This window comes from Pinus tabuliformis, chromosome 3_1, assembly GCF_031772625.1.
Source record: "Pinus tabuliformis cultivar Carrire ecotype Pingquan chromosome 3_1, CPIR1, whole genome shotgun sequence".
NCBI lineage: Eukaryota > Viridiplantae > Streptophyta > Pinopsida > Pinales > Pinaceae > Pinus > Pinus tabuliformis.
The window spans coordinates 210100315-210112858 of NC_142301.1; the positions used below are offsets into that span (position 1 = coordinate 210100315).

The 12544-nt window shown below is 34.8% G+C and overlaps 1 protein-coding gene across 1 annotated transcript in view; it reads right to left on the bottom strand.

The window, feature by feature from the left end:
- The window catches only part of LOC149186530 (protein fluG-like), a 402550-nt gene that overhangs the window by 202360 nt on the left and 187646 nt on the right, over positions 1 to 12544 (bottom strand). Inside the window, exons 11-13 of the mRNA XM_089411027.1 lie at positions 2813 to 2933; positions 2618 to 2670; positions 2356 to 2485 (exon numbers count right to left, since the gene is read on the bottom strand). Of these exons, the coding sequence (XP_089267153.1) occupies positions 2356 to 2485; positions 2618 to 2670; positions 2813 to 2933 (304 nt within the window). The remainder of the gene's footprint in view (positions 1 to 2355; positions 2486 to 2617; positions 2671 to 2812; positions 2934 to 12544) is intronic.

Here is a 12544-nt window from a genome sequence, read left to right on the forward strand (position 1 = left end):
CCAAAGATGTCCTCAAGCTAGTTTATTGTCCTTCCGAAGATCAAATCTCCGACATTTTCACGAAACCGCTTGGCAGAATAAAATTTACTAAGTTCAGGGATGAACTTGGTATCTGTTGTAATGTATCTTTGGATCATAGGGGGGAATGTTAGATGATCCAAAAATACAATTTTATCATAGGTTATAAAATTAGAATAAAATAATTATTAATTTAAGATATTAAATTAATAATTATTATTCTAGAATGTTTAATTATTTAATGGAGACTTTTAGAATTAGCATATTGTTGTAACTAGATATGGCTCTCCAAATGTGTCGTATCTTAGGCTCTATTTTAGGAGATTTGTTAGCTAGTTGGTTTTTATAGCATTTATTGTAAATGGACACTTGTTATTTAATAAGTGATCCATAATTAGAGGTAGTTAAGACATGGAGCTTATAAATAGCTCATTGCAAGAGTGTTTGAGTTGTTCGGGTGTAAACTCTTGCAAAATCAATTATGTAATTGTTTTTTTCTGATTAATAAAATTACGTGTCTGAGGAAACTTCTGCCATTAGTGTTATGGTTTTGGTAATTGCTTGATGAACTAAAAGATAAAGAAGAACATAAAGATAAAAGAACCACAAGTAATTATCTATATAAGAAAATATTTCTGCCTTTTTTATTTTCTAACATGAAAGCACTTCTCTCCTTGGAGCTTAATGGGAATATCTTTATTAGAGCATTTTTGGTGTTAAGGGCTTCTCTACGTGGTGAATTTTTTTGACACAAAATTTGTTCTTTCTTGGTTATTTCTTCTATATCATTAAAGTTTTTTTTAGAAGTTGTTCCTTCTTGGTTATTTCTTCTATATCATTAAAGGCAACATTATGATTTCAAGACTACAAGAAGGCTACTTAAATAGATCCATTTGGAAGGAAATTTCGTCACTTGGAGAGAGAATGTCTAGAGGTTATTCTTACATGCTCTCCTTTGTTGGTTTGAGTATGTTTTAATCCTCCTTGCTAGGCCATAATTTAAAATTCCTTAGTAGGGATTTTAATTCTATTTCATGACATAGTCGATCTTGCGGTTGAAGGCTTTCCCTTTGGAGGGATCCCTTCTAGTGGGGCAATGATTCATTATTTTTCTTAATTAGTCGATGGTTAATTAAACTATCAGGTTCTAACCTCTTTCCCTAATCCACAAGCACCAAGTAACCGACCTAAGAGGGTTTTATTCTTGATCTTATCTTGCCACTCAATTCATCTTGAATCCATAACCCTAGAAGGATATTGGCACTGATCTTCATATCCCTCCATCACTTATGTTTAAAAACCCAAAAAGCTTTGAAAAGCCATTTTACTAAAGCTACTATCAACATCACCTTGTGCTCGTTTGACTAAGCCTTGGTGATCCTAGAAAGGAAGCCCCGCTTGAGTTGGAGGAGAGTCAGCCTAAAGTGAGAGGGCAAGTTGTTGAGGTGACAATGGGTGACCTTCCTAAAAGGTTCCTGTCGAATTGTGCATTGGGGATTAGGGATTTTATCACGCACCTACAATTTGGGTGATAACAAACCCCTAATACAACATCAACACAAGTTGGATTGCAATCATGAGATTATCTAATTAATATTCCTCCATTGTGAGCTTAATACTATGGCAATTTCTTAAACAACTTATGATACCTCCATCTGCAATCATTACTTGAAACTCTAATGTAGCAATTGAAGAGTTTGGCTAATTTGCAATTAATGAAGTTATTTGTACTACCAAAATCAATCAACACTTACATTTGTCTTTTTGATATATCTTTCTATCTTGAGGGTTTATGGAGTATTGACGCTAGTAGTTGCCTAATGGGGCCTTGGCAAAGTGGATTTATGGTACAACTATGCCCCTCTGGGCCCTTCCCAACACAGACGCTAGTGTCTAGATAAGGGGGTCTATCCTAATAAAGCTTTGTTTCCTTTCATTAAGGCCTTGTTTATCATCTTGAACATAGCATAGTTACTTGTCCATTAACTAGTTTCTTGTTATGCATGGTAACCTAGTCTACATTGCCAAGCTTATAACACTAATGATGGCAACAACGACTATTGTGTGAAACATCTAGAAGGTTAGCTTGTCTATTGACTATTTTCATATTCTCTAACGTTTTCTATATATAATCACTAATCAAGCAAGTTTCAATTAATAGAAATACATTATCAGAATGGACAGATGCAATCCTATACATAATCACTAATCAAGCAAGTTTCAATTAATTAGAAAGACATTAGAAGCATGGATAATGCAAACCCATACACCCACATAGTTACAACCAAAATGCAAAGAAGATAACTTAAGTCTTTAATTTCTCAGTAACTGAAATACCTGTTCTACAGATATGTGCATCTTTTGGAGATCTTTAATAACTTCTAATAGAACAGGAGTTGCAGCATCAAATGCTACAGTTGAGCAGTATGGGGTCGAGTCAATGGGCACCCACTTGTTATTAACTTCTCTGCACCATGAAGTATTAACAGAAGAATCATTCACTCACATGAAAAGCCAAACCTATTAAGTAACTACAATTATCTATATTTTGCTTCTTTAATCAAATTGCTCATTTATCAAAAGGTCAATAGATTCACACCTCGTTGTTTTCCTCAAAATGTAGAACTCACTCTCAAAACCAGCATTCACAACCTATACAATGAAAATATTTGAGGTCACAAATCACATTTCGATTAAAGGTAGCTACATAACAAAAATTAGCTATTTCTATAAATCAAGAATGATAGCAAGCGATGAATTCTTTGTCCACAATAAGGAAATCAAGTTCTAATACCAAGCCAAATTCTTCTTCCAATGTCATCGTAACTCTTAGTAAGGCTGTCCTTGGGCAATATTCCCAAGGATGGCTAGGTTTCAAATGCATATCAACTAATACCATCTTCTCTTGGTCAGACCTGCTCATCAAGCAGAAAATGGTTAGTATAATTCTAAAAATAAATCAGAAATCTAAAACAATCCACTTATGCCTAGACCAATAGCTTGGTCTTCTCTGTTTGATATAAAGATTAATGCAACCAAACATTGGATGGTTTAACAACAATAAGAATACAAAAAACCTAGTAAAATGATAGAAAATTGAACAAATGAAACATAAAAAATGGTATAAATGAAAACCTACAGAGAGAAATTTGCAATGGAGTTCATGTCTTTGATACCAGAAATTGCAGAAAGAATAGCATAAATTTCACACCAGCAATAAAGAGAGAAGCATTGAAATTGGTTTGTGTATTCCAAAAAATGTGAGTTTCATTTACATACCTTTGCCTCTCCTTTGCAAACACAAAATTGACCTCAGAATATCTGCTGGCAACCCATTTGCTAAAATCAATGTGTGGCTTTTGGGTGTGAATTCATGGTATAGGATGGTGTTCTTTTACTCAGCAGCAGAATGGTTATTGGCATTATTTATTGCATTTTCACTTGCATTTCCATGGCCTAACGATGCTCATGATAGCAATGGTTGGAGGGCATGACAGGTAGTTAATATATATTGTATCCATGGAAGTTTTAACAGTCTTAAATTGACTGGCATTTGAAGCAATGAACAACAATTTTATTCAATGCTTGATGGATGAAGAAAAAGTTTGTTTTACACCTGAAACCTGTACATGCTTGAGGCCAAAGGTGGTATAGTTGTCTTGCTTGAGATATAAGCTTGAAGCTCAAAGTATTGATCGCTAGATATTGACACAGATCCACAGGTTTTGCTTCTTTGGTTTACAAATATATGCATGCCCAGATCCATTAAGTAGTGATGATTCTCAAGACCTGAGACATGGTTTATGTTCAAATATGCACCACCAAAACTTGCATACATAGCTTCTTTGAAATATATCTCTGCAAAATGTCATTTTTGGTGTATGTTGAGATTTGTAGCTTGGGAGGTACTCCAGACCCTAGGGTTCAGGGTTATGGAGGAATTGGCACCAGAAAAGTGCTTTGTGGGCTACGAACCCAACATGTGGACTTTGCACCCAAGTTTGTGGGTGTGAAACCAAGGAGGATTTTGATGACTTGACCCTTGGAGATGGAAGAGGACCCTTAGAAGAACTAGTGGAAATTTCAAGCACCAAGAGAGGAGGTCTACAAGTGGAGATAATAATTTTTATATGTCAAAGTGTGGAACTGCTATTGAAAGTGACAAGTCGGCCTACATTAAGGAGTTCCCTTGAGCGCTAATTGTCACACCACAAGAGGCATATAAATAGAGAAAGTCGTAGGCCTAAAAAGGCATCATCCAAGTACAACATACATAAGAAACACATCATCTGAAAGAGGCCGCAAATCTGAAGGAACCAACAAAGGAGAGAAGAAGCTAGTCTTGTGACTTTTCATGACTGTTTAGAGGTCCGAGCAAGGTTACTTGGGAGCGAGAGCAAAAACGGGGAGCGGGAGCAGGAGTGACATTTTCAGAAGCTCCCAGTTTGGCAGCGATTTTATATATATATATATTGATGCATATATGTCAACAAAAGCATGTAGAATGATGAATTAGATAATAAATAAATAAATAAAATTGAACCATATAACAACAATCATCTAGAAGTTATAATTTTCATCAACCATGTCCACAAGTTAGTAACATAGTAACATACAACATATTGAGTCTCATGATTCATCAATCTTAAAGTTCCAAGCTTTAAAAGTTCAATATATAACATTTATCATCATTGATCACCAAAGTTGTACTTATAAGCTAAGTGTAACCATTACAACAAATAATATATAACATGAAATGAAATGTTATAAAATGAAATGAAATGAAACAACTTTCAACTTTCATGAAGCATCATATTCATAATTCATTACCAATGAGTTATAATTGCCAACTTCAAACTTCAAACTTAAATTGTCATATATTGTTTACAAAAAATATCATAATAAATATGAAAGAGTCAACAGATATAAAAACTACTAGAAACTAGAAAAGACAAGTAAATCTATTATATATTGCTAATGCTTGGCCTCTTGCCGCCATGAGAAATGTCTAATTTTTTAGTCTTGTTGGAAAATCAGGATCTTTGTCATTAATATCACCCTGTAAGCATTAATACCTAGAGGTATCTTTGTCATTACCTCCAAATCTGTATAGGGATCTTTGTCATTAATATCACCCTCTAAGCATTAACATAAGATAGAGAAAGCATAGCATGTCAAGTCAAGATTTTGTTTGAGTGATGGGTACATTTTTAGTAGGGTCATGATAGAGGAGTTCGACAACCAATGTCACTAACATCAAGGTACATAGAGGGATTGGTGCTCTTGAATAAATACGAGTTCCATATCCTAATACATGACAAAATCCAATGGAAACATTGCAATCCCCCCAATCCTGAAATCCTGAATAACTAATAAGTTTGTTGGATTTTGAATGTGATCTAAAATTCTGCTTTCTCCATATGAAATCCAACAAGGTCGGAACCACTCTCAAACATCCGGAGTCATTTCATGGTAATGTTAAAAATTTAAGTAAAAGGATGAAAACTAAGATTAAGGAGAATGTCACTTTTACTTTAAGAATTTAACATTACCATGAATCGCATATCAATACTAGGGCCATAGGCTTGATCATTAAGCTGCCCCACTCAAAAACTATTTGTTTCTTTGAAAAAAATTGCATTTGGAATGTTACTGCAAAAAAAAATTGCAAAAAAGACTAGAGAGCTCCCCTAATTGCTCCCGAAAAACCAGCAAGTGTTTTTTTTAAAGGGAGCATGCTCCTGAAATTGCTCCCCCTTCGGGAGAAATTTCAGGAGCGCGTTCTCGAGTAGCTCCCTAGCGGAGCACGAATTGGGAGCGGGTTCATCGGGGCGGGGGCGTTCCCCGGCAACCCTGAGGCTAAGTGCAGAAGGAGGCAAGCCAAGTATCTTCGAAGCATTTCTAGGTTGTTTGTGTCAGACTTTTGGAGGTGTCTTTCTCTGTTATGCAGGCCACATTCCCTATGATCATTGCAGAAGGGTTGAGGATTTGTAGTGGGTTGTTTGGAGGGTTCGTAAGGCCTAAAACTAAGAACATACCAACCTAGAAGGCAGCGAGTGGGAGCAATGTATAAGTTGAGGAAGGTCGCAGCTAGAGGGAGGTCATTTGCGTCAGAATTTAAGGGATAACGTGACTGTTATAGAAGCCCTAATCAAGTCGCAGACCCTACAACAGATGCATCAACTCAAAAGGTATGTGTTGTTGAAGTTTCTAACTTTACTTAGTTTAGAAACGCTTCATGCAATTTTTCTGATTTATTCCTACCTACTTGTTATTTTTCTTTAACAAGTTATTTACAAAGTAAATACTGAAAATAAATATTAGTGCATGCTCAACATATTACAGATCAGCAACTAAAAGAAACAAGAACAAACACACCACATGACACCATTATTTTTGGACCAATGTCCCCGAAAAAACCCAATGCGAGAAAACCAGTGCAACTATCTGAGGGTTTTCTTATTAAGAAATATCAAAGTACAATCTGGGTGCCGAAACTGGCCTACACAACAAAGAATTTCTTTAGCAGTTATACCTCACAGTTTGAGAGAAATCTCCTAGCTGAAACCCCGGAAAATCCTTCCGACAGCTCCTCAGCACAAAACTGCTCTGCAACCCCAGCGTCTGCCTAATCTGGACTGCGTCAGTGTAGTGACTGTGCTAAGTTAAAGAGTCATTACCTAAACTGTAAAGATTGCTGAACTGTGAAACTGTGGTATTATTGATTTGATGAAGTACTTACCTGGTCTGCTACCGCTGTTGCGATGAGGATGTTGCAGAACTTCTCCTGTTACCGAATGACCAAAACCACCCAGCCAAATCGAGTATACCTAGATACTCGATCCAGTATGCTTCTCAACCGATGCATACCGTTCCCCCGTGCCCAGAAACTTCAAAACAAGCAAGGCTCACAAAACCAGTATGTGAAAATTTCCTCTCCTTCCTCCTCCAACAGCACAGCACCCGAATCAGTTTCTTTCCTCCTCACAACAACTACTCTCACAGCAAATATACTCACAACAAATACCCTCTCCAGGCAAAGAACACCTGTTTTCCCCTTTCTTCCCTCTCGACCTCTTCTTAAGTACCGTTTATTAGCGGTGGTTCTCTCTCCACCTATGAGCCCACCGCTTCCCTTCTCAACGACACCTGCTCAACGTGCAGAGTCGTATCTCTCCTTAAGGATATTTTGATATGAGTCATTTTACTTTGATTAAAATTTCTTTTATATGATTAATTAAAAGGTCCTAAGTTCATACCTAGGAGATTCATTTTGATTTAATTTATTCCTTTAATAATTCATCCACATACTTTATTAAAATTTCTCAATAGATAATTATATAACCTGATTTTTAAGGATTTACATAATTCTTTACATTTATTTTCTTTATAACCCTTTTACTTTATACTTTTAAACTTAATATCATTGGTAATCGCTCATTAATCATGAGGCATTAAGTAATATGTGTTAATGGGTGAATGCGGTTTTTTTCTATATGAAGGAGTGTCAGGATATTTAATATTTTAGGTAACTTAGAATATAGCTACTAGTGCAGTGCATGTGATACATGCATATGTAGCTATCATATGCATGCATCGTATGCATGCTAATATTCTCGAGCTCTCTATATTAATGATGGGTCATTACATACACCCCTCCTTCAGAAAACTTCGTCCCGAAGTTAGAGTTCAATACTTATAATAGTGATTAGTACATTCTTGTTCGGATTGAGTATTGAGGTTAAATTTTTTTTTATTTTTTTTTTTTTTTTTTTTTTTTTTTTTTTTACTTAATGTGAGAACACTATAAAATTGGTGTTTTGAATACTTTTAGGTTTATAACTTAATGATCATGTCTTACTTCATCAGGCCCCCCCCCAGGCTATCACTACATCATCCTATCCTTCCTAATCTCTTCCGCTCCCATCCTATCCGTCCTCTACTGGAGTATGCCATGGCGTCAGTTATACTGACCTTACCATTCATAAACTCCGAGGGTGACAGCGTTGGCTATACCGACCTGATCCCTAGTAGGCATCTGGCAGTCATCATCACACGTCTAGGGGAGCGTGACTCGCACAGTCCTCCCATGACTCCAGGGTTCGGAGGATAAACGGTGGGCAACACCTCCACCCCTCCCAGTAGAATCAGGGTTAATACCCTATCATGGAATCTCTTTGAGCCTTAATTGTTCTGAAGTTTCTGTCATCACGTGGTCATTTGGTAACGGATTTGATCTGCAATCATAAACACTTATCCATGCATTTATAACATGTGCATTAATATTTTCAAAAACACATAGCTTATGTATATTTCATACATGTTATCTAAAGTATAACATACCTTGCCATAATCTATTCATGTCATTAGCTTTCATATTCATAATATAATCATTCTTTCGTGTATTGTTTGTGCATAAAACTCATGACTTTAAATTGCTAACTGATACTTGATTTTTGATCTTACGAACACATATCGTTATGTTCCAAACTTTCATTGATCTGAATGTGTTTGCTCCAGTAACAACTAACTGGGTTATTGTCTTACTTGGTAACAAAATGCATCATATGGATAGTCATTAGCGAAGACAAATCTCAATTCCTTCTTTTTAACAATACTGTTACTTGTTGTGTTCTTTTATATATAATTTGATTGAAATACCTAGCTCAAGTATGGTATGCAACACGTTTGGGGAACATATTTTGAACTGAACATTTCCTTTAACAATAATACACCGAACATTGCTCTATGTTTAAATAGTAGTACTCTTTCAATACCTTGGCCCTATGGGTTGAATTTATGCTCATGGAACCTTTGTTCAGGTTGTATTCATCACTTATCTATTTGCTAAATTAGGTCTGAATGTTACGCAAACGCTTAGCTAATACAACTACTAATGCTTTAAAATTAGAAAATATGTTAACCCAAGGACCAACCAGCTGAAATAAGAAGAAAATTTCCACGAAAACAAAACAGATGAGAATAGATAATTTGGAGCAGGTTGTAATCAAATTGGGTGCAAATCCAAATGATTCCTCATCAATACAAGCCTTGATTAGATCAAGAGTTACAGATATTCAAGTGCTCAGGAGAAAACTCAAAATATCAGCTCTAGAGCATGTTCAAACACCAGAGACAGTACAGAAAGAGAAACAACAATTGCTATCCCTGATTATCGACCAAAATAAACAGATATGAAAACAGGATCAAAAGTTAAGTAAAAGAGAAGAGTGAGCATATATGTGCAGCAATCACTACTGAAGCAACGACTATAGAGGGGAATCCATCAGAGAAGTTAGCAGAGACTTTGTTACGTCTAAGCATTTAATATCAAGAAATTGAAAATCTCAAAAAGATGCTTTCTATAAAGGATAATGAGATAAGGGATTTCAAGGATGAATTAGTAGATAAAAATGCGATCATCAATAAGGAGCAAGAAATAAAGGCTAAAATGCAAAAAGAATTTGATTAGTTCAGAAACCAATTAACAGGTACACAGTCACTTGGGGTAATTTTGAGTAAGGAAGATATTATATGTGACTCTTTAGAGGTCTCTTTTGAATGTTATTTGTCCACTGTATATATTTTCTGAAGTAAAAACTATTAAGAAAACACCTACAGAAGTTTTCATACAACTTGAAGAAAGGTCTCATAGAATAATTTATACAAACTCAAATACATCTCCTATGTCGAGAAGTCAAAGAGAAATATCTACGCTGTTGACAGGTACAGAGGAGTGAGTCCCCTGGTAATTATAAAGGAGGATGACTAAACATTAAAATGAATATCTAGAAGATTGTAAGAATATAAACATCATTACCCATTGTTTGTCATAGGAGCATAAATAATAATAAAAACGAATCCATCCAAGCAAAGTATACCAATACAAGAGAATAACATCAAAATATTCAAGAAGGTACTTATCTCTAGAGAATATGTCAACTCCTTTTGTTCAACTCTTCAAGGAGTTAATCTCGTCCATATTATCATCATCAGGAAGTCCATATCCTCAAGGAATTCACAGCTTCAAGTAGCATCTGCTTTAAATCTACGTCTTTTTGAATAATTTTAAGTATATCATACAATGTTGCAAATATCATGTAGGTGCTTACATCACCCAGGGACTGTAAGAAACTTAGGAAACTCGTAAAATATCAGGGAAATGAAAATGTTGACAAACTTAAATCAATTAAAATATTCCCCTAATGAAGTTACATTCACCTTAAATGTTTTCAACATGATCCAAAATAAGATAGGTAAAGAACATGTCTAATTTTCAAGGACATTTCCGCTTGATAGAAGATGAATCTAATTTTCAACAGATTTTTAGATAAAAGCTAAGTGGCATAACCATATATTTAAAAGAAAAAGGTTTCCAGGTATAAGCAATTCACAGAGGTAACTGCAGAATTCTGGTAGAAATCAAAACTACAATTATCCCAAGGAACCGGAAGGGACAGAGTAATAGTCACCTTATCAATTTAGAGATACACACTAAGGTAGCTGATAGACCCAAACATTAAGGTTAGAAGACCAGAGAAAGGCTAGATTAGACTATAAACAACAACAGATAATGGTTCAAAACCATGAGGAGCATACCATCTCACTTAAATAGTTACCCAATGCAATCCAGATCTTATATAATTTATATAAAGATGTCTGTAAGCTTCAAACTAAAATGCTTTCAGAGGAATTTGCTTTTTGACAATAAAATAAAAGAGCTTGCTATGGTACTCTAAAGTCTAAACCATTTAGGGGATAAGATTGCTATATTCTGTTGTGTATTCTATTATATAAAACATGCCTGGTGATTTAATAGATGTTTTCGAAATTTATTTTTAGAGAGGAAATGTTCTATTTTAAACACACCAACAGCTGCATGTCAATAATAACAAAATAACAGAAGCCTGATTCAAATTTCTCTTGGTTTTCAGTCCTCAAAAGACTTTTCATTGGTCTCAAAACGTTGAGCATTTTGAATAGAAAAATGGTTCCTTAAATCAGTGGAGATGAGACTTTTGACATTCTGCATAGATAATCTTGACCAAATTACACAATGTGTGCAGAAAGACATATTAATAAATTATGGTTATACTTTAAAAAAAAAATGTAAACTACAACATCATGTTTACAGGCTCTTGAGGAAGTATAATCCATCAGTAAGCATCAAAAACAGCAAAAGTCACAAAAATGTACAGTAGTAGCAGTAAGAGAGGAACTTCACAACACCATAAGAAAAGGAAACTATTTCTGAGAATCTGGAGCCTAATGTTGCATGCATGGTGCACCATTATACCATGTCTGCACCATTATACCATGTCATACTTGGGCTTTGAGAATACACCCTTGAACTCCATGAAGATCAATTAGCTTGTTTAAAACTATTATTTGCCGATTATTCTTGATCAAACTTTCAGCATGCACAAACAGACTAAAGAAAACATACAAGATGTTATGGTAGAAAAAATGAAATTCTACAGTTCTCTAATATAGCACTGCATTGAATTCAATGGATTGGAGGCAGCAGTGAAGAGTATCTAGTAGTCTTGGGAAAATTGTATTTCCTGAGAACATCATTCTTCTACCCTCCAACATGATATGTTAGACTGCTTTTCAGATTCGTCTGGCTTAGAGATGACACTTACAAATATAATCATATTGATAACAAAATTATCTTTCAGTGTTTGAAATCCAGTGTATAAAATATCTCTATTCCTCAATGTTTCATGGAAGTCAAATAGTCAGAATATTTGCTGCCTTAAATATACCGATGACACTTTCAAACTGATGTGAAGCAAGTCTAGAATTTATAGGAAGAGGACATTATCTTTTCACACACAACTACGAGTAAGCACATTAAATCTCCGAACGGTAGAAAAGATCTTTAATAGCAGAAATTATCTTTATACAACTGTAACTATTCATTATGCAATACAGAATAATAATCTTTGACGATGGAAAACTTTGTTAATGATTTTGTAAATTTAGTGTTTCAAGCCATATGCCAGGATAAATACAACTTCAAATATCAAGAAATTTATCAATCCTCAAAAGCTAAAACAAACTTTTCAATATCTGTTTGAAGTGAGACTCCACTAGAACACTGTGACAAGCAAATGGAAACTTTTTTAAAAAGTGCCTCTCCGCAAATCTAAAGCAAATTCACTCATTTACAAATTTGAAAAATTTAAAGTTAAAAGTGCAACTATGACAATGACTGGCATTCTATTCTTAATGATGATGAAGAAAACAAGTTTGTTAAATTAAGGTCCAAAGACCAACAAAACATCTCTCAATAAACCACCAAAAGTAAACCATAACAATTGAGAAATACAGAGATTGTTCTACAAGTTCATGTTAAACAAGGAAATAGATATTGTCTCTTCTGTGTGAAATGCAACCCAAATAACGAAAAGAGAACAATGTGCAATTCTTTCTAGCTCTATCATGTACATTAACATGCTGCACAAACTAAATCACTAACTCCATTTAATTTATCAAAATGCTCGGAAGGAAAGAAATTTTC